Source organism: Callionymus lyra, chromosome 10, assembly GCF_982586985.1.
Source record: "Callionymus lyra chromosome 10, fCalLyr1.hap1.1, whole genome shotgun sequence".
Lineage (NCBI taxonomy): Eukaryota > Metazoa > Chordata > Actinopteri > Syngnathiformes > Callionymidae > Callionymus > Callionymus lyra.
The window spans coordinates 6,260,202-6,285,340 of NC_141827.1; the positions used below are offsets into that span (position 1 = coordinate 6,260,202).

The window sequence follows — 25,139 nt, forward strand, 5'->3', positions numbered from 1 at the left end:
TTGATTAGATTTTTTAAACAAAAGGCCCAATCTGTAAGATGCAAAATTGTGTTTATGGCTCCCCCTAGTGTTGGAATGGTATAACTCTTGTGTCTTAGATTGTTCGTTTCGTCATTGCCAAATTTCAATGTGGAAAATTGCTTACAAAATGAGAAAACAAAAATATTGTAGTGAGGTCAAATATCATGTAAACACTAAGAAACTTTATTCATTTCCATTACTCATTAGTGTTCTCTGAATATTACTGTAGGGTTTTAGTATTAGGACTGAGGACAAAGTTTTTGTCATTGTCCCTCAAAAATATTTAAGGGAACTTTTCAAAATATTTGGAAATAATGTGCTTTATTGTGAGTCTTTTAAATGAACAAAAGTAAGAAAAACTATTTTTAGAATATTTTGATGGATTGTATCACTTTATTTAATACTATTCGCTCTGTTATTTTAGCTTGATGGCCCCTCACAACAGGCACTGTATAAAATGTGGCCCCTGAAAAAATGTAATTAACCAACACTTGTTTTTATTTGACAAAAATCATCACAGAAAAGTATTTTATAAATAATGTCCCACAAACAGACTCTCTACACTATATATTCAAGATTAAAATACTAAAACTGAAGTAATCAACATTAAATCATAAAACGTTCCTATTATAATATTTTTTTCAAGTAACTTTATGTATTTTTTTTCTTTTCACCAGCTTGTTGTAAGTAAGTAAGTATGTTGATTTTTTTTAATTAAAGGCTTAACTGCAAGGTATAAAAATTGTGTATTTGGCTCCCCCTAGTGTGACCCCTGAAAAATGTAATTAAAAAACACTGGTCTTTACTTGACGAAAAGTATAACTAAAAAATATGTAATCAAAACAAAACAATGTCACAATATCAAAAACATATAATTGTATGTAAGAAAAAAAAGAAATCAACTACTAATTGACAAACAAAAGCAAAAATCAAATTTCCTAATTTAAATAGAGAAAAGACTTTTGGCTTCATCTGGTCGTCCTCACCACTCAGATGTGTTTCCAGTATGAATAATAAAGCGAAGCTGATGCTTCGACTTTGATCTGCAGGACCTGAAGATTCCTCGATTTCACTCTCCATCCATTTGTGTTACTTTCCTAGAAGCTCAGGCAGTTTTTTTTTAAATCTCATTATAGACAATTTGTCTTCATCCTCAGCTGTGTTTTAATAGTATTAGCGTCGTGGGCCACTTCTTCAGTCCTATTACAGTTTACTGGAGCAACTCTTCTCACATTAGTTCACTGTTATTAATGGAAGCCCAAGAAAAGACTCCATTAGCTTCTATTCCTGCCACGATAACATCCAGAAGGATTTAATGTGTCTGTGCTGCGTTTTTTAATCAAATGTTTGCTTCCATTTTTCCTTCAACTTAACACAACAATAAGTAAAATTTGACCATTTTTATCTTCGTTTTTCTGTATGTAAAAATGAACATAACGTTTCTGACAGATCCTCAAATTCATAATGTTTTTTACAAAATTGCAGTTGCACTGTTTTAACACTAGTGGGAGACAGAAAAACAAATTTAAAAACATGGATTAGCCCTTTAATTTAAAAAAAAAGGATAAATTAATGAACATAATTAAATTATAATTTATAGGAATTCAATTTTACTCAATGATAAAAAATAGAATAGAATAGAATAGAAAGGCTTTATTCATCCCCAGAGGGGAAACACACTTTCACAACAGCGCAGTTGGAAGAAAATAAAGTGCAAGGAGAAAGAAATAGTACAAGAGATAATACAAAATAAAATAAAAACGATCTTAAAAATATACAAATTATTTACAAAATTAGAAATTGACACTATTAACAAAATAAAATATATAAGTTATAAAGTGGAATTCATTGAATTAAGGCGTCGCGAAAATTACAAAAAAGCATTATGGGGGAAAGTGCTTTAACCTTGAATTCTAATGAATATAATCAAATTACAATCCTAACAAGATACATTTATCTCAAAAATAAAAGTTATATGAAATGCCACAAACACAAAACATACAAAAACAGCTGTGTGGGTGAAATTCCGTTAACCATTAACTATGATGAATACAATGAAATTTAAACGCAAAACTATATAAATGTATTTGAAAAATAAAAGTTAAGTGCAATGCATTTGATTAAGGTGCCACAAAAATAAACAGCTTTGACTGACTGACGACAAATAAACCGACAATGCTAAACAAGACCGTTTTATTTGAGAATGAATGTTGAGAATGTTATAGAGAATAAATAAAATATTGAAGTTGAATGTATTGAATAAAGTGGCCACAAATACACAAGTATGTTAACCTCGAGTTGCGTCGAGATGTGATGTTATTCGGAAACATGGGAATATTCTGAAGACTTTACAGCGTCTTCTTCTGGTCTCACCAATTTTTTGTTCACCAAAACTAAACTCATCAAAAACCTAATCACCACATAACAGTCATGGAACAATAACCATCTCTCCCGGTGCTAAGAACAGTCAATTGTTTCGGTGCAATCGTGTTTCTATTGTTTCAGAGTCTTCACCAGGGAGTTAGCTTAGCATGTTTCCTTATCTCGCCGCCTCCACATTCTCCCAACATAATGACTATCAACCCATTTCTCGCTCCGTCTCCGAGGAAAGATAAATCAAGTCACTGTCTTTTAGACGAAAGTGCCACCGAGTCCCTCGACGCTTGACCACTGACCTGAATTGACAAGAAAAAGTATTTGTCTCTCTGTCGCTGACCAAAAAAAAACGGTTGCTAGTACAACGCTCCGTGTGCTGACTTCTGCCCCCTCGTCTGTTTTCTCGTTCCAGCGGCTCCCAAGGGCCCCAAGCTCTCCATGTCCCCCACTAGAGCGAAGGTAGGGGACACGGTGCGCATCACGGTGCAAGGATTCCAGGTAGGATCTCCAGGGGTAAGTGCATGGGGATTTGAGAAACTGACGAGCCCAGATGTGTCCAGGACAAAGACGAAGATGTGTTGTAGAGATTTCATCCTCTGTGGTTATTGCTAAAGTCAAGCCTGTATTCAGTTTTTTCATGAGAAAAAACAATAAGTTAGTGTTGGGCGACTACTTCAAAATAGTAACTTAGTTACTAGGAGTTACTAGTACTTCTTTAAAATGTTTACTAAATTTTTATTATTAAGGGCAACTAATGTGTTTATTCTATTGTATCATCAGTGTGTTTGTACAAAACTCTCTTTTCATTGAAATACTGAAAATGGTCTTAAGCTTCGCCCACTGAGAACACTTTCTTTTTCTGGAGATGAACTCTTGTTGACCATAACCACTACCCACTATGCTGTCATTGGTCAAACATAGAGCTTTTTCACCGCACCTCATCAATCCCGGAAGTCTAAACCTCCGAGGGACTCGTGGTATAAACAAAGCGGGGCATGATTACAGCTAGCTGGAGGAGGAGTGAAGCCATTATCACGTCATAATGGACTCTCGTAACCTCTCGTTTGCCCAGATTTCAGACGAAATTAGTTAAAAAACTGGTAACTGCTAAAACTAATGTAGTTACTGTAGCAGGTCTCTAAGATGCAGAAAGTCCATCATCGTGACCATGTTTTCAACTATATAAATAAATATTACTTACTTACTTACTTTATACAGTAGCTCTGAAATCTGGGCGAACGAGAGGTTACGAGAGTCCATTATGATGTAATAATGGCTTCACTCCTCCTCCAGCCAGCTGTAATCACACCCTGCTTTGTTTATACAATGAGTACCTTGGAATTGGAGACTTCGGGGATTGATGACACGTGGTGACAATAACAGCAGAATGGGTATGGTTATGGTCAACAAGATTTCATCTCCAGAAAAAGTGTTTGCAGTGGGCGGGGCTTAAGATCATTTTCTAATGTCAATATTTCAATGAAAAGAGAGTTTTGTACAAACACACACTGATGATACAATAGAGTCACACATCTATTTAAGACACACTTACATCAACACATTAATAACGTTTAATACTTCCAACACTTAAAAACTACAAACTCAGTGTATCTTTAAATTCTTCAAGAGCAAGGCTGTCCCTCGTGTTCAGCCTAAAATTTTGCCACCTACAAGTTTTTTTTTCTCGCTCCTGAATCCATCAGAAGGAGCTAAAGGTACCAGCAGTCAGAAAGTCTTTGTGTCACTGTCATCGCCTGTCAAAGGCCCCCCTGCCTGAGTGGGCTTCAGAACCTCCTTGACAGCGGCGGCCCGTCGAAGAACCAGGCAGCTGCAGTTAGTCGAGCGGACGAGATGTTTCGCACATGTCTATAGAAGACGCTAATGGTTCACGGAGCAAATCCTTAACGCCTCGGCGATCTCCAAATGCAGAAGAAGAGCCGGATAATTGAGACGGTAAACAAATTTGGCAGAGGGTTTTTGGGAAGGTTCAGAAAACAAAGCTGTTAGTGTTGACTCATTTTTGAAGGTCCGCTTCACTCCGTTACCACAATCTGTTTCCTGGTGTTTGGTCGTCATCTGTCGACGATTTCCTCATCAGAACAGTCTGGAAAAGTTAGAAAATCATTTTAATTAGAACAATTGCATTTCCAGAAGAGAAAGCAGCAGTACTTGAAAGTATTTGAATTAGTATTCAAAGTAAAAATGAGTGTAAACAGTAGAAATGATGGCATAAAGAAAAAATAATAATTTGAAAAAGTTGAAATAAACTGAAAAAGGTTGCGAAGAAGAAGAAAAAAGTAAAAAAGGAAGAAAGAGAAGAAGAAGAAAAAGTAGAAGAATTTATAGTAGTAACTAGAATAAGATGTAGAAGTGGAAGTAGTAGTAGTGGGAGTAGAAGAAGTAGTAAAAGTAGAAGTAGTAGTGGGAGAAGAAGAAGTAGTAGAATTATCAGTAAAAGTAGTGGAAGGAGTAGAACTACCATTAGTTGTAAAAGTATAAGTAGAATTAGTTGTAGAATTAGTATAGTATAGTATTAGTATATATATAAGTATTTGTAGTAGAAGCAGTAGAAGATTAAGAAGTTAAAGTATAGGTAGAATAAATAAGATAATTAGTAGTATAAGTATAAAATAAACTGAACTGAACTGAACTGAAGTAGTAGTAGAATTAGTAGTATAAGTAGCATTAGTGAAAGGAGTAATAGAATTAAAAGTTAAAGTATAAGTTGAATTAGTAGTGGAATCAGTACTATTAGTATATTTAGTAGAAGCAGTAGAAAAATAAGAAGTTAAAGTATAGGTAGAATGAATAAAATAATTAGTAGTATAAGTATAAAATAAACTGAACTGAACTGAACTGAAGTAGTAATAGAATTAGTAGTATAAGTAGAATTAGTGAAAGCAGTAATATAATTAAAAGTTAAAGTATAAGTTGAATTAGTAGTAAAATGACTATTAGTAGTAAAAACACTAGAATTAGAATTAGCAGTAGGATTAATAGAATAAGTAGAATAAAGGTAAAACTTTATTCATAAAAGGTAAAACTTAATTTATAAATAATAGTAGCAGTAGTAGTGGGAGTAGAAGTAGAAGTAGTAGTAGAATTAGTAGTTGAAGTAGAAGTAGTATTGGAAGTAGAAGTAGTATTGGAAGTAGAAGTAGAAGTATTAGTATTAGTAATAGTAAGTGAACAAAAGTGTTTTTAAAGTTGAATGAATTTCTAGGCGTGAGTAGATAAATGTAGCTGAAGGTCAAAGTAGAAGGAGTTGAAACATGAGTTGAGGAAGAAAAAGAGAAAATTGCTTCAGCGTTCACACGATTATGATGATTTTCAAGCCACTCAACTGCTATAATAATGATCCAAAGACTCTGAAGCACAATTGATTCATCAAATCCTGCATCAGTAATACAGGCTTGACTTTGAGTGTGATTTCACCACATTTGCTTCCTCCTCTTGACTGGACTCTGGCTCTGAGGTTTCTTAACTAGATAAGGCTGTGTTTGTGGAGCATGATCTGCTTTGAGCCTCTCGCAACAACAACAAACTTCCCAATGGTCCTTTTTTGTTGTTGTTTTGAAGGATCATCTAATCTAATCCTCTAATTTGTTTTGTTCTTCGTGTGCTTGATATTAAATTAGCCATCAGTGGTTTCAAAGCATTTATTTTTTTTATCATGCTTGTGTTTGTGACTCGATGTCTCTCCGTAAATGTTGTATTTTCATGGTGATGTTGTTCCACTCTTGAAGGGCATTAAAGGGGAAAGTTATTCTATATAATCATCATATATGGTTAAAACACTAACTTATGAAAGAGAATAACCTGAAAAAAATGTATTGCATTACTTAAAATCTTTGATTCTTTTGTAGTTTTGTGTAGCTTGACTTAATCTCACAAAAAAAAAAGATTTAAGTCTTTGTTTTAGTTAAAAAAAAGAAGATAAAATACTGTTTTCTCTGAAACGTGTAAATGAGATCAAACATTAAACTGCAAGATCATGACGTAGGAATTGTATAGTAAGTTTTTTTTTGTAGTTTAAACCAAAAAAAAAACTTTACTGGTAAAAATAACTTTTTTTTCTATACATTTTAGTTTGGGGGCTCATGAAAGTAAGAACTAGAATTTTAAAATGGATCCTAAAAGAAAATGGCAGCCAGTGAAGAGTTTTAAGGATCGGGGAAATGTGAGTTCTTCTACTGGAGCAACTCAGAAGTCTGGCTGCAGAATTTTGTATGAAGTGCAGAGAAATTGTTTGCGTGAGACAGCGTTTAAAGTTACCAACATATTGTTGTTTTATTATTGTTGTGTTGCCAAGTAAGTTACAATGAAAAAGGAGTTATTAATGCAAACCACAGATATTATATATTTAAACACAAAATATTTTTTTGTATTTTAGACATTATTTCAGGTAAAAATGACACAGAAATATATGCTTTTTATCTGGTTATATTTCATTATTTCACCGTGTATTAGTACCTCATCATGACTTTAAGGAAAGTTACCATATTAAATATCATACTTGTTTCTCCTTATCATGAGTGTAAAAATACCACAAATGTGAATTGGCATGATTTACTTTGCAATCCTGAGTAACATAATAAGAACATAAATGTATAAGTGTGTTAGAAAAATGAAATTGACTATGAATACTTTACTAATTTTGCTATTAAAGCAGTATAATTCATCTGCAAATATACCTTTAGCCTAGCAAATAATTGAGAAGATTTCGTGCTCAAACCTATGTCTGTAAGAAGTGACTTATGTATGGGGATATTATTGTTTCAAAACTGTGCGATAAAGGTTTTACAAAAATGTACATGTATCTTGACTGTAATCCGCAATTCTGCATCTTGACTATTAAATGTGTAATTTCGAATAAATGTGTACTAAATACAAACATCACAGACAAGTGTGTGAAACACAAACACACACAACTCCCAGAACCGAAACGGGTCTTTTCACTCCTGTCACTCAAGTGAACGGTGCCGTGGTTACGGTTCGTCGGTTTGTTCATAAATGTGTAATTTCTGCAATGTTCATTTGAAATTGCACGTTTATAAATCAAGTTACACAACAGGAAACTGCTACAAGTACACATTTAGTCAAACGTTTTCACACATTAGTGACGAAGTGTTGAAACGATAATAACCCCGTACTTAAAGCAACATTCAAACTTACTAGTGTAAAATCTATAAAACCTGGCAAGAAAAAAATAACGTTTTTAGTTGCGAGTTGTTGGATCTTGCTGGGAATAAATTGATCAAACACTTTGTTAGAAAAACTTCACCCACAACAGTGGAAGTTGTTCTGTGTTTTTTCACAGTTTTGGTGAAATCGTTGGTTCTCAGCAGGAGCAGACAAAGACACGTGAAGCTTCTTATTGGAAAAATATCAACAGTTTCATTAATCAACGAGCGACAAAGACACAGCGGTCGTCCTTGTCAGACGCCGCCGTCGTTTCAGGCTCCTGTGATTAAGACACAAATATTGTATTTTTAACAATATAACTCTGGAGCTTCTCTAGATGTGGTTCATTCATGTTTGAGGAGAGTTTCAGGAAATTACATTTTTCAGGTGTTAGACTTGGTAACACAATAAAAAAAACAACAAGATCAATTTAATGTAAACTTGAACATAAAAATATGAACAAAGTTTAATTGATAAAGCTGTCGATGAATCCAGTTTAGAGTTATAAGGCGTATGTTAAGGTTATATAATATGTTTTAATGTTTTAGTTTTCCACAGAGTGGTTCAAAAAGGGATTTGTATTAAATGTACACGAACTAAATATGTGCTTTGAACAAGGTTGTTTTGGCAAGAAACCCCGTAACTGACTGTTATTACTATTATTTTTATTGTTATTATCATTATTATGATAATAACAATAACCCCTTATCTGGGCTGTAGCTTATCCCAGCTGCTCAGGGCAAGAGGCTGGCAACAATCTGAACAGGACAATTTAAACCAAACTTCTGGAGTAAACTGGAGTTCCCAGAGTAAAGTATTGTTATTAATATAATTGTTATTATTATAAGAAGAAGTATCAGTTACAGCCGTAGTAGCAGTGGAAGTAGTTGAAGTAGTAGTAGTAATTATGATATCCTTTTATATTTGTTTCACTATTACTATTATTAATTTGGTTATTATCCTAACCATTAGTAGTAGTAGTATTAGTAGAAGTAGGAGTAGGACTAATACTATTAGCAGTAGTAGTACTAGTATTTATTGTATTCTTTAAAATTTGTTTTACTATTATAATTTATTTGGTTATTCTTGTTATGAATATTATTTTTATCACTATTATTATTATTATTAGTATTAGTATTAGTATTAGTATTAGTATTAGTATTAGTATTAGTATTCAATTGTATTACTATTATTAGTTTGGTTACTCTTGTTATTAAAATTATTTTTTACTATAACCATTATTATTATCAGTAGTAGTAATAGTAGTAATATTTATTGTATTCTTTTAAATTAGTTTTACTATTAATATTATTAATTTGGTTATTCTTGTTATTAATATTATTTTATCACCATCATTATGAGTAGTAGTAGTAGAAGCTATAGTAGAAGTTATAGTTCTAGTAGTACTAGTATTTATTTTATTCATTTACATTTTTTTCTTACTTTTATAATTATTATTTTGGTTATCCTGGTTATTAACATTATTTTTACTACCACCGTTATTGTTGTTTATAGCAGTAGTAGTTGTAGTTGTAGTAATAGTAGTAGAAGTACTTGTAGTTGTAGTTGTAGTAACAGTAGTAGAAGTAGTTGTAGTAGTAGTAACAGTAGTAGTTGTAGTAGTAGTAATAGAAGTAGAAGTAGTTTTAGTAGTAGTAATAGTAGTAGAAGTAGTTGTAGTAGAAGTAGTAGAAGTAGTTGTAGTAGTAGTAACAGTAGTAGTTGTAGTAGTAGTAATAGTAGTAGAAGTAGTTGTAGTAGTAGTAACAGTAGTAGAAGTAGTTGTAGTAGTAGTAACAGTAGTAGTAGTAATAGTAGTAACAGTAGTAGTTGTAGTAGTAGTAACAGTAGTAGAAGTAGTTGTAGTAGTAGTGACAGTAGTAGAAGTAGTTGTAGTAGTAGTAACAGTAGTAGTAGTAATAGTAGTAACAGTAGTAGTAGTAGTAGTAGTAACAGTAGTAGTAGTAGTTGTAGTAACAGTAGTAGTAGTAGTAGTAACAGTAGTAGTAGTAATAGTAGTAACAGTAGTAGTTGTAGTAGTAGTAACAGTAGTAGTAGTAGTTGTAGTTGTAGTGACAGTAGTAGAAGTAGTTGTAGTAGTAGTAACAGTAGTAGAAGTAATAGTAGTAACAGTAGTAGTAGTAATAGTAGTAACAATAGTAGTGGTAGTAGTAGTAACAGTAGTAGTAGTAGTATTTATGTTATGAATGTTTTTTTCTGAATTATAATAGTGTTTGCTGATGAAACTTCCTGACTTATTCAGCGTCGTATAAAACAAACGGCACTTATAAATACAAGTGAATTATTTGAATCATTTATACATTTCAAAAGGTAAAAAAAACTGTAATTATGGGATGTTCTGCAAGAGACTCTCTGAGACGTTAATTCCTGCGTGGAAGCGGCGGAAACGCCATCAAGTTCCCTCTTATTATCTATGGATGTGGACATGATCTGCACGAGAGGAGGAGCAGAAGATATCTCTGGAGGGATGAGAACTTCCAGAGGATAAAACTGTTGTAAAGCCAAGTGTTGATGATTAATGCATGTTGTTAACTTACTCTTGCATTAGGAGGAGAAAAAAAAAGGCTTGTATTATTCATGCGTCTTTTGCTCTTAATCTCTTGGCTGAGGCTCACAGACTCTCTCCTCCCCTGGTCTGCCTCCCACAGAACGAGGTGTTCCCCGAGCCCCTCTTCACGTGGACCCGGGTCGGAGGTCGCCTGCTGGACGGCAGCACGGAGCGCGAGGGCAAGGAGCTGGTCCTGGAGCGGGTCCCGGCCGAGCTCAACGGCTCCATGTACCGCTGCACGGCCCAGAATCCTCTGGGCTCCACGGACACGCACACCCGCCTCATAGTGTTTGGTACGTAAAAACCGTCGCAATTAACTCCCGTGAATAATGTATGAGCGTTAAACGCCACTCCATGACTCCGCGGCCCCGACTATCTGGGACACTTACACACCCGAGAAATTTCACCCCCAAGGGACTTAATCCATACTTGTGATGTATATTTGACAAATATTTAACGTTTGGTCGACCTCGTGACGACTAAGAGTTTGGATTTTTTGTCTTATTCTGGAAATACAGTCAAAAAGGTTTTCACGTATGATGGTTGCAACCAGTTTTCTTCGTCCAAAATTACGCTTAAAAACATCCAAATATTGTTCGTCTGTAACGTCCATCTTGTATTGAAGCATCGACAACAGAAATTGTTCTGAAAAACATTCAGTTGTAGTATAACTTTTAAGTTTGTTCGTAGCAGAAGCTAAAATGCTAACATGCTACACAAACAGGAAACGCTGAATCTAGCGCTAGCCTTTAGCTTCTGCTACCATCAATCTTAAAATATATACTTTTTTTTAAACAATCCCTCTTGTAGAGGCTCCAGTACAAGACGGACGTTACAGACGAGCATTATTTAGATGTTTTTAAGTGTCTTTTTGGACGAAGACGAAGACAACTGAGCTCCAGTCGCTACATTAAAATGAACAAACATTTTTGTCCATAACTCTAAAAAGAACAGATTACTCTTAAATAATCCCAACTCTTAGTCGACAAGAGGGTGAGTAGATTGTACTGTAGAGTCGTTTGTGTTTACTATGCTTCTGTCCACATTGTTTTGTTTTTGTTTCTGCTTTTTTTTGTTTTATTTTTGTCAAATGTGTATTTTTCACTTGCTTAAGGGGCTAAATTCGTAAATTAGTGCTTTAATCTGCCATATTTACATCCTCAATTGTTGAAGATGTTGATCAATATCCCTATCACATTAACAAGTAAATAAATAAAAATTAGGTAACTTGGAATTTTTAGAGTTACAGTCAAAAATGTATAGCAGGTCCATATGACAGTTCGTCCAAAAAGACACTTAAAAACATCTAAATACCTCCATACTGCTCGTCTGTAACGTCCATCTTGGATTGAAGCCTCGACATGAGAAATTGTTCACGAAAATAGTCTTTGTTTAAAGCTTGTTTGTAGCAGAAGCTAAAATGCTAACGTGCTACACTACAACAAAAAAATAAAACAACCATAACATAAATACTTGTTTAAATGTTTCAACAATTTCTCATGTCGAGGCTTCAATACAAGAGGGACGTTACAGTCGAGCAGTATGAAGGTTTTTGAATGTTTTTAAGTGTCTTTTTGGACGAAAACGAAGACAACTGAGCTTCTGTCTCTACATAAAAATGAACAAACATTTTTGTCTATAACTCTAAAGAAAACAGATTACTCTGAAAATAATCCCAATTTCAGTCAACATTAGGGTGAGTAGATTGTACTGTAGTTTCATTGATGTTAATGTTTATTTTGCTTTTGTCAATATGATAGTTCGTCCAAAAAGACACTTAAAAACTTCAAAATATTTCCATACTGCTCGTCTATAACGTTCCTCTTTGGTTGAAGCTCGGATTAAAGAAATTTTTCCCACAAAAAGTCTATATTTAAAGAATGTTTGTAGCAGCAGCTAAACTGCTAATAGGCTACATTGACTAGACTTTTAACAAGCTTTAAATATAGACTTTGTTTGTTTTGTTTTTTCATGAACAATTACTTTTATCTGAGCTTCAATCCAAGATTGACGTTATAGTCGAGCAGTCTGGAGGTATTCGGAATCTTGTAAGTGTCTTTTTGGACGAAAACGAAGACAACTGAGCTCCAGTCGCTACATTAAAATGAAAAAATATTTTTGTCTATAACTCAAAAAGTTCTCTAAAAAGAAAATATTACTCTGAAAATAATCCCAACTTCAGTCAACACTATGGTGAGTAGATTGTGCTGTACTTTTATTTATGTTGATGTTTACTTTGCTTTTGTCGAAAAAAGACACTTAAAAACATCCAAATACTCTTCGTCTGTAACGTCCATCTTGTATTGAAGCATCGACAACAGAAATTGTTCTGAAAAACATTCAGTTGTAGTATAACTTTTAAGTTTGTTCGTAGCAGAAGCTAAAATGCTAACATGCTACACAAACAGGAAACGCTGAGTCTAGCGCTAGCCTTTAGCTTCTGCCACCAACAATCCTCTTCTATTGAAGCTCCGATAAAATAAATTGTTCGCGAAAAGAAATAAACTATTTATTTAAAAAGCTTGTTTGTAGCAGCAGCTAAAATGCTAACACGCTACACAAACAGGAAACGCTGAATCTAGCGCTAGCCTTTAGCTTCTGCCACCAACAATCCTCTTCTATTGAAGCTCCGATAAAATAAATTGTTCGCGAAAAGAAATAAACTATTTATTTAAAAAGCTTGTTTGTAGCAGCAGCTAAAATGCTAACACGCTACACAAACAGGAAACACTCCGACTGCAAGTGTGTGATTAATAAAACACTCATTGTTATGACGATGGACTTCTTTGGAGGCTGCTCTCAAAGAGATAACACTGAACATGGAACGTCGCAGCTTAAAAAAGAAACGGCATCAAACAGACGAATCAAAGCGCCTCTTGTTTGCTGCTTAAATGGAGCTGATTTCACAGAGACGCCACGTCGGATCCCGAGGTTCATTTTTTTGGGAAGGATTTACAAGATAACTGGATCCGAATCAAACACGATAATTAAATATAGAGTCTCATCGGGATCTGTTTATTTCCAGCTCTTGTTGCAACAGAGAATCAGCCAGAGACCAAACGTCTGGCGCTCTGGAGCTTTTATTGTAAAGATGATCTTCACGACGTTACTTTGTCTCGACAACATACCAGAGACGCTGTTTTTTATTAAAGCGTAAAGACTTTTTCAAGAAACTGAGGCAACAAGAGCTTTTATCTTCTTTTGTACAGAAAAAAAAGGGTTTTCACAGAAATATGGCAACAACGAAACAAAGGATTTGAATAGGAAAAGGAAATGATACAAATAATTTAGTAAATTGCTGTTCCACCTTTCTGACACTAGGGGCAGCAAAACGATGTTTTAAATACTACAGATTGAGCCTTTAATCTAAAAATTTCAAAGAATTGACTTCATGATGAAATAAAAAAATATGGAAATAAATTACGATAACAAGGAATACATTGTTACTCTTGTCTGTATACAAGAAAAAGAACCTTTAAAAATAAATATTAGACTGTTAATTCTTATATTATAACTATCATTATTTATATTTTCTATATTTCAATCAAGGTTACTAAAAAAAATAAACTAGTCAAAATTAGTTAAACTCAAACTCTTTATGGTCTTGTCTTAGACAAAAATATGTAAAAGAGTTAATGTACAAGTTTTAAATATTATTTACACTAAGTTATGTTTGGTCTACAGAGAAAAAACGATTTGATATTGTGTATTTTTTGTGAATATTTTAGAGAAGTATTATTTTTGTTGAAGGAATTTTTGGTGAAATAATTTAGATAAATGAGTGTATTGTCCTAAATACAACTTTGAACTACAAGAAGCCTGCTTAATTATCTTTTTGGGAATTCATAATATGCATTTAGCTGAGTTAGAAGCATTTGAAAAACACACATCCTGTTTCCAAAAACCCTAAGAATTATGCAACAATTCAATCAATGGTTCTCTTAGTGGTGATCGAGAATAAGGTCATTCTTGTCAAGGTCTAAGTATTTAACATGGTTTTGCCTACTTTGGGAACAGATTCCAAATTAGTCGTGTGTTTTATTTGGATTCATTGCCTAAAAACACTATCAGAATCAGAATAATGTAATATTAATGGTAACTTCCGCTAACATAAGTGTTTTAACAGGAGATTAGTGAGTGTTATTTTATTATCCTACAATTATATTTAAATATAAATAAAGCTATTTAAGTGGGATGTGTGTATTTGCTGCAAGATCGATGTATTCGCCGTCAAACTGCGTTCGCTTTGTTTACTAATCACTAAAATGTATAAATAGATATGAGGTAGAAGACACGTCATATTTTCTGTAGAATATCAAAATGTCCAGATGGGTCTCTCTTCAGTGAGTAAAATATTCTTTGGAACCCCCCATTATATTATAAAGTATATATTTACCTGTAAGTCTGCCAAATATCTTCTAAATTGATCGATTCGCACGTCGTTTTTTTGTTTACTGACATTTTCCGTCACTTGCGACTACTTTCATGAAGATCATCATTTCAATAGGTTCAAACAGGTTTCATAAAATCAATAAATATTTACAATTTATTTAAAAAAATGGACCATAAATTAGTGCATTTTCAGGGGTTATTATAGTCCATAACTTTCTTAATATTTATCGCAGAAAAAATATACTAGTATCACTGGAATCGTCTTTACAAGACATTCGATGTGATACTGGTTTCATAAAAATCAATAAATATTTACAATTTATTTTTAAAAATTGACCATAAATTAGTGCATTTTCAGGGGTTATTATAGTCCATAACTTTCTTAATATTTATCGCAGAAAAAATATACTAGTATCACTGGAATCGTCTTTACAAGACATTCGATGTGATACTGGTTTCATAAAAATCAATAAATATTTACAATTTATTTTTAAAAATTGACCATAAATTAGTGCATTTTCAGGGGTTATTATAGTCCATAACTTTCTTAATATTTATCGCAGAAAAAATATACTAGTATCACTGGAATCGTCTTTACAAGACATTCGATGTGATACTGGTTTCATAAAATCAATAAATATTTACAATTTATTTAAAAAAATTGACCATAAATTAGTGCATTTTCAGGGGTTATTATAGTCCATAACTTTCTTAATATTTATCGCAGAAAAAATATACTAGTATCACTGGAATCGTCTTTACAAGACATTCGATGTGATACTGGTTTCATAAAAATCAATAAATATTTACAATTTATTTTAAAAAATTGACCATAAATTAGTGCATTTTCAGGGGTTATTATAGTCCATAACTTTGTTAATATTTATCGCAGAAAGAATATACTTGTATCACTGGAATCGTCTTTACAAGACATTCGATGTGATACTGGTTTCATAAAAATCAATAAATATTTACAATTTATTTTAAAAAATTGACCATAAATTAGTGCATTTTCAGGGGTTATTATAGTCCATAACTTTCTTAATATTTATCGCAGAAAAAATATACTAGTATCACTGGAATCGTCTTTACAATAAATTCGATGGGATACTGGTTTCATAAAAATCAATAAATATTTACAATTTATTTTTAAAAAATTGACCATAAATTTGTGCATTTTCAGGGGTTATTATAGTCCATAACTTTATTAATATTTATCGCAGAAAAAATATACTTGTATCACTGGAATCGTCTTTAAAATTTGTTCGATGTGATACTGGTTTCATAATAATCAATAAATATTTACAATTTATTTTAAAAAATTGACCATAAATTAGTGCATTTTCAGGGGTTATTATAGTCCATAACCTTCTTAATATTTATCGCAGAAAAAATATACTAGTATCACTGGAATCGTCTTTACAAGACATTCGATGGGATATTGGTTTCAAAAAAATCAATAAATATTTACAATTTATTTTTAAAAAATTGACCATAAATTTGTGCATTTTCAGGGGTTATTATAGTCCATAACTTTCTTAATATTTATCGCAGAAAAAATATACTTGTATCACTGGAATCGTCTTTACAAGACATTCGATGTCATACTGGTTTCATAAAAATCAATAAATATTTACAATTTATTTTTTAAAAATTGACCATAAATTTGTGCATTTTCAGGGGTTATTATAGTCCATAACTTTCTTAATATTTATCGCAGAAAAAATATACTAGTATCACTGGAATCGTCTTTACAAGACATTCGATGTGATACTGGTTTCATAAAAATCAATAAATATTTACAATTTATTTTAAAAAATTGTCCATAAATTAGTGCATTTTCAGGGGTTATTATAGTCCATAACTTTCTTAATATTTATCGCAGAAAAAATATACTAGTATCACTGGAATCGTCTTTACAAGACATTCGATGTCATACTGGTTTCATAAAAATCAATAAATATTTACAATTTATTTTAAAAAATTGACCATAAATTAGTGCATTTTCAGGGGTTATTATAGTCCATAACTTTCTTAATATTTATCGCAGAAAAAATATACTAGTATCACTGGAATCGTCTTTACAATAAATTCGATGGGATACTGGTTTCATAAAAATCAATAAATATTTACAATTTATTTTTAAAAAAATGACCATAAATTTGTGCATTTTCAGGGGTTATTATAGTCCATAACCTTCTTAATATTTATCGCAGAAAAAATATACTTGTATCACTGGAATCGTCTTTACAATAAATTCGATGGGATATTGGTTTCATAAAAATCAATAAATATTTACAATTTATTTTTAAAAAATTGACCATAAATTAGTGCATTTTCAGGGGTTATTATAGTCCATAACTTTCTTAATATTTATCGCAGAAAAAATATACTTGTATCACTGGAATCGTCTTTAAAATTCGTTCTATGTGATACTGGTTTCATAAAAATCAATAAATATTTACAATTTATTTAAAAAAATTGACCATAAATTAGTGCATTTTCAGGGGTTATTATAGTCCATAACTTTCTTAATATTTATCGCAGAAAAAATATACTAGTATCACTGGAATCGTCTTTAAAATTCGTTCTATGTGATACTGGTTTCATAAAAATCAATAAATATTTACAATTTATTTTTAAAAATTGACCATACATTAGTGCATTTTCAGGGGTTATTATAGTCCATAACTTTCTTAATATTTATCGCAGAAAAAATATACTAGTATCACTGGAATCGTCTTTACAAGACATTCGATGAGATACTGGTTTCATAAAAATCAATAATTATTTACAATTTATTTTAAAAAATTGACCATAATTTAGTGCATTTTCAGGGGTTATTATAGTCCATAACTTTGTTAATATTTATCGCAGAAAGAATATACTTGTATCACTGGAATCGTCTTTACAAGACATTCGATGTCATACTGGTTTCATAAAAATCAATAAATATTTACAATTTATTTTAAAAAATTGACCATAAATTAGTACATTTTCAGGGGTTATTATAGTCCATAACTTTATTAATATTTATCGCAGAAAGAATATACTAGTATCACTGGAATCGTCTTTACAAGACATTCGATGTGATACTGGTTTCATAAAAATCAATAAATATTTACAATTTATTTTTTAAAAATTGACCATAAATTTGTGCATTTTCAGGGGTTATTATAGTCCATAACTTTCTTAATATTTATCGCAGAAAAAATATACTTGTATCACTGGAATCATCTTTAAAATTCGTTCTATGTGATACTGGTTTCATAAAAAACAATAAATATTTCCAATTTATTTAAAAAAATTGTCCATAAATTAGTGCATTTTCAGGGGTTATTATAGTCCATAACTTTCTTAATATTTATCGCAGAAAAAATATACTAGTATCACTGGAATCGTCTTTACAATAAATTCGATGATATACTGGTTTCATAAAAATCAATAAATATTTACAATTTATTTTAAAAAGTTGTCCATAAATTAGTGCATTTTCAGGGGTTATTATAGTCCATAACTTTATTAATATTTATCGCAGAAAAAATATACTAGTATCACTGGAATCGTCTTTAAAATGCGTTCTATGTGATACTGGTTTCATAAAAATCAATAAATATTTACAATTTATTTTTAAAAAATTGACCATAAATTTGTGCATTTTCAGGGGTTATTATAGTCCATAACTTTATTAATATTTATCGCAGAAAGAATATACTTGTATCACTGGAATCTTCTTTACAAGACATTCGATGTCATACTGGTTTCATGAAAATCAATAAATATTTTAAATATTTCACACTGAATTAAGTAAGGTTAGGGAGGAAGCGACAGAAAATACTTCATTTCCCTCTGAATGTATGGAAGTGAAACGTGGCGTGTTGAGTGACGAGTGTCGCTCATCATTAATTAAAGCGTAACATCGTTTTTTATCATCGCTTCACAGCAAATCCCTCTCGTGTTGCGAATCCTTGCCCGAGTGACGCGGCGGCGCTTGTGTCGTGTTTCAATGGAGCTATTATGATTCGTTTATGAATCTGAAAAACCTTTGTTTGACAGCCCAGAGCCATTTTTTTCTCCTCTATGAAGATGTTTCACTTTCCATCCCTGCTCTGAACAGCACTCGGATCAAATGGAAATGATGTTCTCTTAAAAAAGAGGAAAAAAGAAACGCTGGCAGGGAGTGTGTAGCTGGCGCGCAGTCGGCCGCGGAGTGACATTGATAGTCGTTCTTCTTTCAGGAGTAGAAAGTTTGGGCTTCAAATGTAATTTTGCGTCGACACCAGCGGTGGTTGGCTGTGAAGTGACAGCACTGCGCGACGTGTCGTCTCGTGTCGGTACAAAGTCGAATATTAAAGTTTCACAAGTGCTAACAATGCTAGCCTATAATTAGCATTAACCCAAATAGACCCTCATGGAATCAAAGACTTTCGAATTCTGACTTTTCGACTCTACACTTTCTTTATTGTCATTGCACAGAAGAACACGGCAGTGAAAAACTGGTAACGGAATTCCGTTGCCTGGCAACCGTTTAAAAAACACGGCATAGGGTGATTGTATATTTATAAATATTAATAAGTTGTAAATAGTGCAATATAATGTAAACAGAATAAAAAAAATTTTTAAATATTGCATATAATTAATGTATATAAAAGTATATATATAATTATAATTATAACTAAAAACAAGTGCAATAAATATATAAATAGAACAAATAAATAATGTTTTAAATAGTGCATTGCTCGAAGTTATATTGCTTTCAACAGTCTGATGGTCAGAGGGAAGAAGCTGTTGCGAAAATCGTTGCATAGTCGTCCGAGATACGACCACGAAAAGTGGCTCTTTGACTGTATTAATGTGTTTCTCTTAAGGTCACAGTAACACTAGTCATGATGTTCGTGACGAATAACCAGCTAGTTATCTTCATTGTTAAAAGTTTAATGTACTCATTCAACTCATTCAAACGTTTCTTTTTTTCGTTTTTTAAGGACTTCTCGTTCTTTACTTTTGGCCATTTTTATTTGTCATTTTTAATTGTTTGTCTCTTAAAAGATAAAACAATACCTAGTAATTCATAGTAAACAAGATACATGTTTTTAAATATATTAACATCAAATAAAAGTTCAAAAGATACACATTTTCATAAGATGTGCTTGAAGACTTTTTCAATTAACCAGGAAGATAAAACAAGAAAGTGAGGCAACGAGAGCTTTTATCTTCTTTTGTACAAATTAATAGTTTTCACAGAAATATAGCAAACAAAATGTCGACAAAGGAAATGAGATGAAGAATTAAAAATGTTGTTTTTCCACTATTCCAACACTAGGGGCAGCAAAAACAATGACTTAACCACTACAGATTGAGCATTTAATAAAAAAAATAATAAGAATTTATTTCATGATGAAATTAAACTTACAAATTCTTAAAAAATAATGTACATTAATTACAAAAACAAGGAATAAATTGTTAATCTCGTCTCTATACAAGGATAAAAAAAAAAAATTAAATCCTTAATATTAGATGTTTAATTATTTTAATATAACTAAACAATAAATCATTTTATGAGGCCGTGCCTCGAGGATTAACCAATAGCGAAGCTCGGTTACAGGGCTTCGCACTATTCGTAGAACCTGAAGTTATACAACAGATAACTCATGAGTTCTATGTTAACATTTAACTTTGACTGTTAATATGTTTTGACCCCAAAAAATGCATTTTATTCCAATAAATATGACCTTTTAATGCTGCAAATCCAAACAAATATTAGTTCTTCAAAATATGTAAAATATTTTAAAACTTGTTTTTTCAAAAGCACGGCCAAAATTGGGAGTTTTTATTCCATAAAATGTGAACATTTGACGACTTTAAACTAGAAAATTGTAATTTTTACTATAATTTAAAATGCAAATTATGTCTAAAGCAACTTATAGATCGTTTTTAAAACTATTTTTAAATTGTCTTTGAGCAACAGCAGAAACTACACCACACTGAACTGAATCTTCAAGCCTCTCCCATTGTGTCAACACTCCTTTTTTTTTCTTTTTGTTCGACTCCTCTGTGGCTAAAAAAGCTTCTCCTCGCCGCCGTAAATAACGGGGCGTGTCTAATGAGAGCGAGTTCGCTTCGTCACCTTGGGAAACGTTTCACTCAAAAAGCCACTAACGTTTATTTACCGGCGCCGCGGCGCCTCAGGTGTCATCGGCGATGTGTCGGCGGCGCTTCCATCTGTCTCGCAGAAGTCTTGCTCGGGGGAAGTAAATGGTGATTAAGTGACCTTGGCGCTGTCCCCGGTGGCCTTGAGATGAAACGCGTCGCTTCCTGCCGGCGGCAGAAGAAGAGATAGGAGTGTTCGGAGACTGACTCGCCTCGGCTCAGGCCTCGATATACATCATGAAGAATAATAGAGTTTAATGGCGGCGGCGGCTTTGGAATCTGTTACTTACGTCTCCGTGTCTTCGGTGTCAAAACAGAGACGAAGCATTTTGTCCTCGATTGACCTCGAACTATAGGAGTATATTATATCAAAAATATCCCCAATTTAGGTTAAATAGGGTTGAGTCAGTACTTGGGTGACTTAGGTCAGTCTGTCAAACTGAGCCTGAGAAACCTGGGTGTTGTATTTGATAAAGACATGTCTCTTGTTCAACACTGTAGAAAACTGACCAGAAACTGTTTCCTTCAACTGAGAAAAATCTCTAAACGTAGGAAAATGTTGTCACAACATGATCTGGAGCTTGTAATCCATGCGTTTGTTTCTTCTCGTCTGGACTATTGTAACAGTTTGTTTTCATGTCTTAACAAGAAGGATCTGTCTCGCCTGCAGTTGATTCAGAACTCTGCAGCGAGAATTCTGAGCCGCTCTAGTAGAAGAACTCACATTTCTCCGGTCCTTAAAACTCTTCACTGGCTTCCAGTTTCTTTCAGGATCAACTTTAAAATTCTGGTTCTTACTTTCAGATCTATTCATGGTCAGGCTCCTCCTTACATCACTGATCTGATCCAGCCTTACACCCCAGCTCGGGCTCTGAGGTCTGTGGATCAGAATCTACTTATGGTTCCACGCACACGGTTCAGGACCAGAGGAGAGAAATCTTTTCAGGCTGTTGCTCCTAAGCTTTGGAACAATCTTCCTCTCTCTTTGCGCTTGATGGATCTACTGACTCCTTTAAGAAACATCTTAAGACGTTTCTATTTGTTCAGGCTTTTCCTTGAATTTCTGGAACTCCTGTGTTGTTCTCAGTATTATCTTGATCTTTGAAGTATGTACTGTTTTGAGTATTGTTTTGATTGTTAAAGCGCTTTGTGACCCTGGTCTCGAAAAGCGCTATATAAATATATATTACTTACTTACTTACTTACTTACAAATCATTTAACCAATTTATGTACTATCGATTATTAAGGTAAGGTAAGGTAAGGTAAAACTTTATTGATCCCTCAGTAGGTCTCCTTCGGGAAATTGTTTTTTACCAATAGCCAGCAATTTTTCATAAACAATAAAAAATAATACAACTAACAAATAAAAAATAACTCCTGTGTTGTTCTCAGTATTATCTTGATCTTTAAAGTATGTACTTTTTTTTGAGTATTGTTTTGATTGTTTAAGCGCTTTGTGACCCTGGTCTCGAAAAGCGCCATATAAATAAATATTACTTACTTACTTATTTACTTACATAAAAAATAAAATAAGAAGAAGAACATAAAGACAAAGAACAAGATGACACAATCTCAGTCTAAAGATAAAAACAAAGAACATAGATCAAAGAAAAACAACAAAGACAAAGGATACAAAGACTAACATAGAACAGAACATCCAGATACTTTCACTCCACTCCTGCCCCCGAACTCAGAATTGTACAATTTAATAGCCCGAGGAATGAATGAGTCCCTGAGTCTATTTGTTTTGCACCTATTACCTATCTATTACCGTCTTATATGATATTTATTTTGAAAAAGTGCTGTATTTTATCTAAAAAGACATTAGTCTGTGATTCCTTTCACATCAACGTTTCCATCAAGTCTATACTCTATATCTGCCGTCTCGTCTCAGACGAAAAACGGTTTCTTCTGGATCATTATTTTTTAACTCTTTTAATCTGAAGTTTAATCCATGACCTTTTACTATTTAACTTGTTCTGCAAAATCGTTTGCTCTCAGGTCCTTATCGTTAAGTTGGGAAATGAATCGGGAAGTGGTTTTAGCCACACTCATAGATGTGTTGGTGAAGCTTCATGAAACAGTATCAATAATTTCAGAGCCACTGGAATCTACTGCATTTAATCGCTATGATGTACTTGTTTTAAACTAAGGGAGCGCCACCTACTGAGCTCTTAATATTATGACACTGTTTCATGAAGCTTCATGAAGCAGTATGATTATGTTCAGAGCTAACTAAAAAAAACTCTCTGCTCTATTATCTTTTGCATTTAACAGCTATTCTGTGCTTGGTTTAAACTAAAGGATCGCCACCTACTGAGCTCTTAATATTATGACACTGTTTCATGAAGCTTCAAGAAGCAGTATCATTATTTCCAGAGCTAACTAAAAGAAACTCTCTGCTCTATTATCTTTTGCATTTAACAGCTATTCTGTGCTTGGTTTAAACTAAAGGATCGCCACCTACTGAGCTCTTAATATTATGACACTGTTTCATGAAGCTTCATGAAGCAGTATGATTATTTTCAGAGCCCACTAGAATACCCTCTTTGATCTACTATCTATTGCACTTAATGGGTATTCTGGTTTGGTTAAACTAAGGGAGCGCCACCTACTGAGCTCCTAATATTATGACACTGTTTCATGAAGCTTCATGAAACAGTGTCATTATTTTCAGAGCCCACTAGAAGACGCTCTCTGCTGTATTATCTATTACATTTAATGACTATTCTGGTTTGGTTTAAACTAAGGGGCGCCACCTACTGAGCACTTAATATTATGACAGTGTTTCATGAAGCTTCATGAAACTGTGTTTTGTTTCCAGAGCCCACTAGAAGACACTCTCTGCTTTATAATCTATTGCATTAAACAGCTATTCTTGATTTGGTTTAAAATAAGGGAGCGCCACCTTCTGAGCTCTAAATACTATGACACGAAACAGTGTCATTATTTTCAGAGCCAACTAGAATACACTCTCTGTTCTATTGTCTATTGCATTTAACAGCTATTCTGTGCTTGGTTTAAACTACGGGAGCGCCACCTACTGAGCTCTAAATATTATGACACTGTTTCATGACGCTTCATGAAACCGTGCTTTTTTTCAGAGTCCACGAGAAGACACTCTATGCTCCATAATCTATTGCATTTAATGGTTATTCTTGGTTTGGTTTAAACTACAGGAGCGCCACCTATTGAGCTATTAATATTATGACACTGTTTCATGAAGCTTCATGAAGCAGTATGATTATTTTCAGAGCCCACTAGAATACACTCTTTGATCTACTATCTATTGCATTTAATGGGTATTCTGGTTTGGTTAAACTAAGGGAGCGCCACCTACTGAGCTCTTAATATTATGACACTGTTTCATGAAGCTTCATGAAACAGTGTCATTATTTTCAGAGCCCACTAGAAGACACTCTATGATCTATAATCTATTGCATTTAATGGATATCCTTGGTTTGGTTTAGACTACAGGAGCGCCACCTATTGAGCTATTAATATTATGACACTGTTTCATGAAGCTTCATCAAGCTTCACCAGTGTATCACTAATTTTAGGATGTTTTTGAAGCCATACAAATTAAACAACCAGTATGTGACTGACCTAAAATGTTTGAAATTAATTGAGTTGTAATTTTATTGATATGTACGACCTTCACAGATGTTTTTTTTATTCTTTCTCATCTTCATGGCATCGATACTGGTGTTAAAACACAACATCTGCTTTTATAGCTGCAAATAAACCAAAACTAAGTGATGAATTTATAATGAAATTAAAAACGTGTTTTCACAGAACATCCTCTGAACAGCTTGACTGATAAATGGAATCAGAAAATACTGTCAAATCAAAGTCAGAATCATGTCATTGGCTGGACTGTGGAGGCAAACATTCCATCTGAAGCCTCCACCTGCTCATGCTTGAACCCTGACATCCCAAAATAGCCCGGCGCCCTATTTCCGCTCGGTTTGAGACGACTCCTTGACAATCATGTCGTCCGATGGTTGGCGTGCGGAGCAAACGTTTGCTTATTAAAGGTAGAGATGGGAGATGCAAAAAGAAAAAAAAAAAAGCTGGTGACAGACTGATGCCTTCCCGGCCCACTCTGTTCTCCCACTTCCATTAACAGCCTCGCTCCTTCACACTGGGGACGAGCCTTTTAACATTCGCTCCGTGAACCCTTGGCTTCATCAGTCACAGATGATAGAGGTTTCTAAGTTGCTCTGACGTCTCTTTATCAGCTCATGTTTTCTCTCTCTCTCTCTTTGTGTCTCGCAGAAAACCCAAGCATGATGAAAAACACACAGAATTCAAACAGTAAGTGTTTCCACTCTCAGCGTGTGTTTGGTGTTTGGTGCGTGAAATCATGAAAGAGTCGGGAGTTTTTACACCTTTTTTGTGGAGAGATGTTGTTGTTGTTGTTGTTGTTGTTTTTTTACTCATTTG

The 25,139-nt window shown here is 33.3% G+C and overlaps 1 protein-coding gene across 2 annotated transcripts in view; it reads left to right on the plus strand.

Moving 5' to 3' along the window:
* igsf21a (immunoglobin superfamily, member 21a) overlaps positions 1-25,139 on the plus strand; it is a 291,710-nt gene that overhangs the window by 246,868 nt on the left and 19,703 nt on the right. Inside the window, exons 7-9 of one of the 2 annotated variants that reach the window (XM_087800827.1) lie at positions 2,810-2,910; positions 10,251-10,443; positions 24,972-25,010. In XM_087800827.1, coding sequence (XP_087656953.1) covers positions 2,810-2,910; positions 10,251-10,443; positions 24,972-25,010 — 333 coding nt within the window. The remainder of the gene's footprint in view (positions 1-2,809; positions 2,911-10,250; positions 10,444-24,971; positions 25,011-25,139) is intronic. The other variant, XM_087800828.1, reaches the window with a different exon arrangement.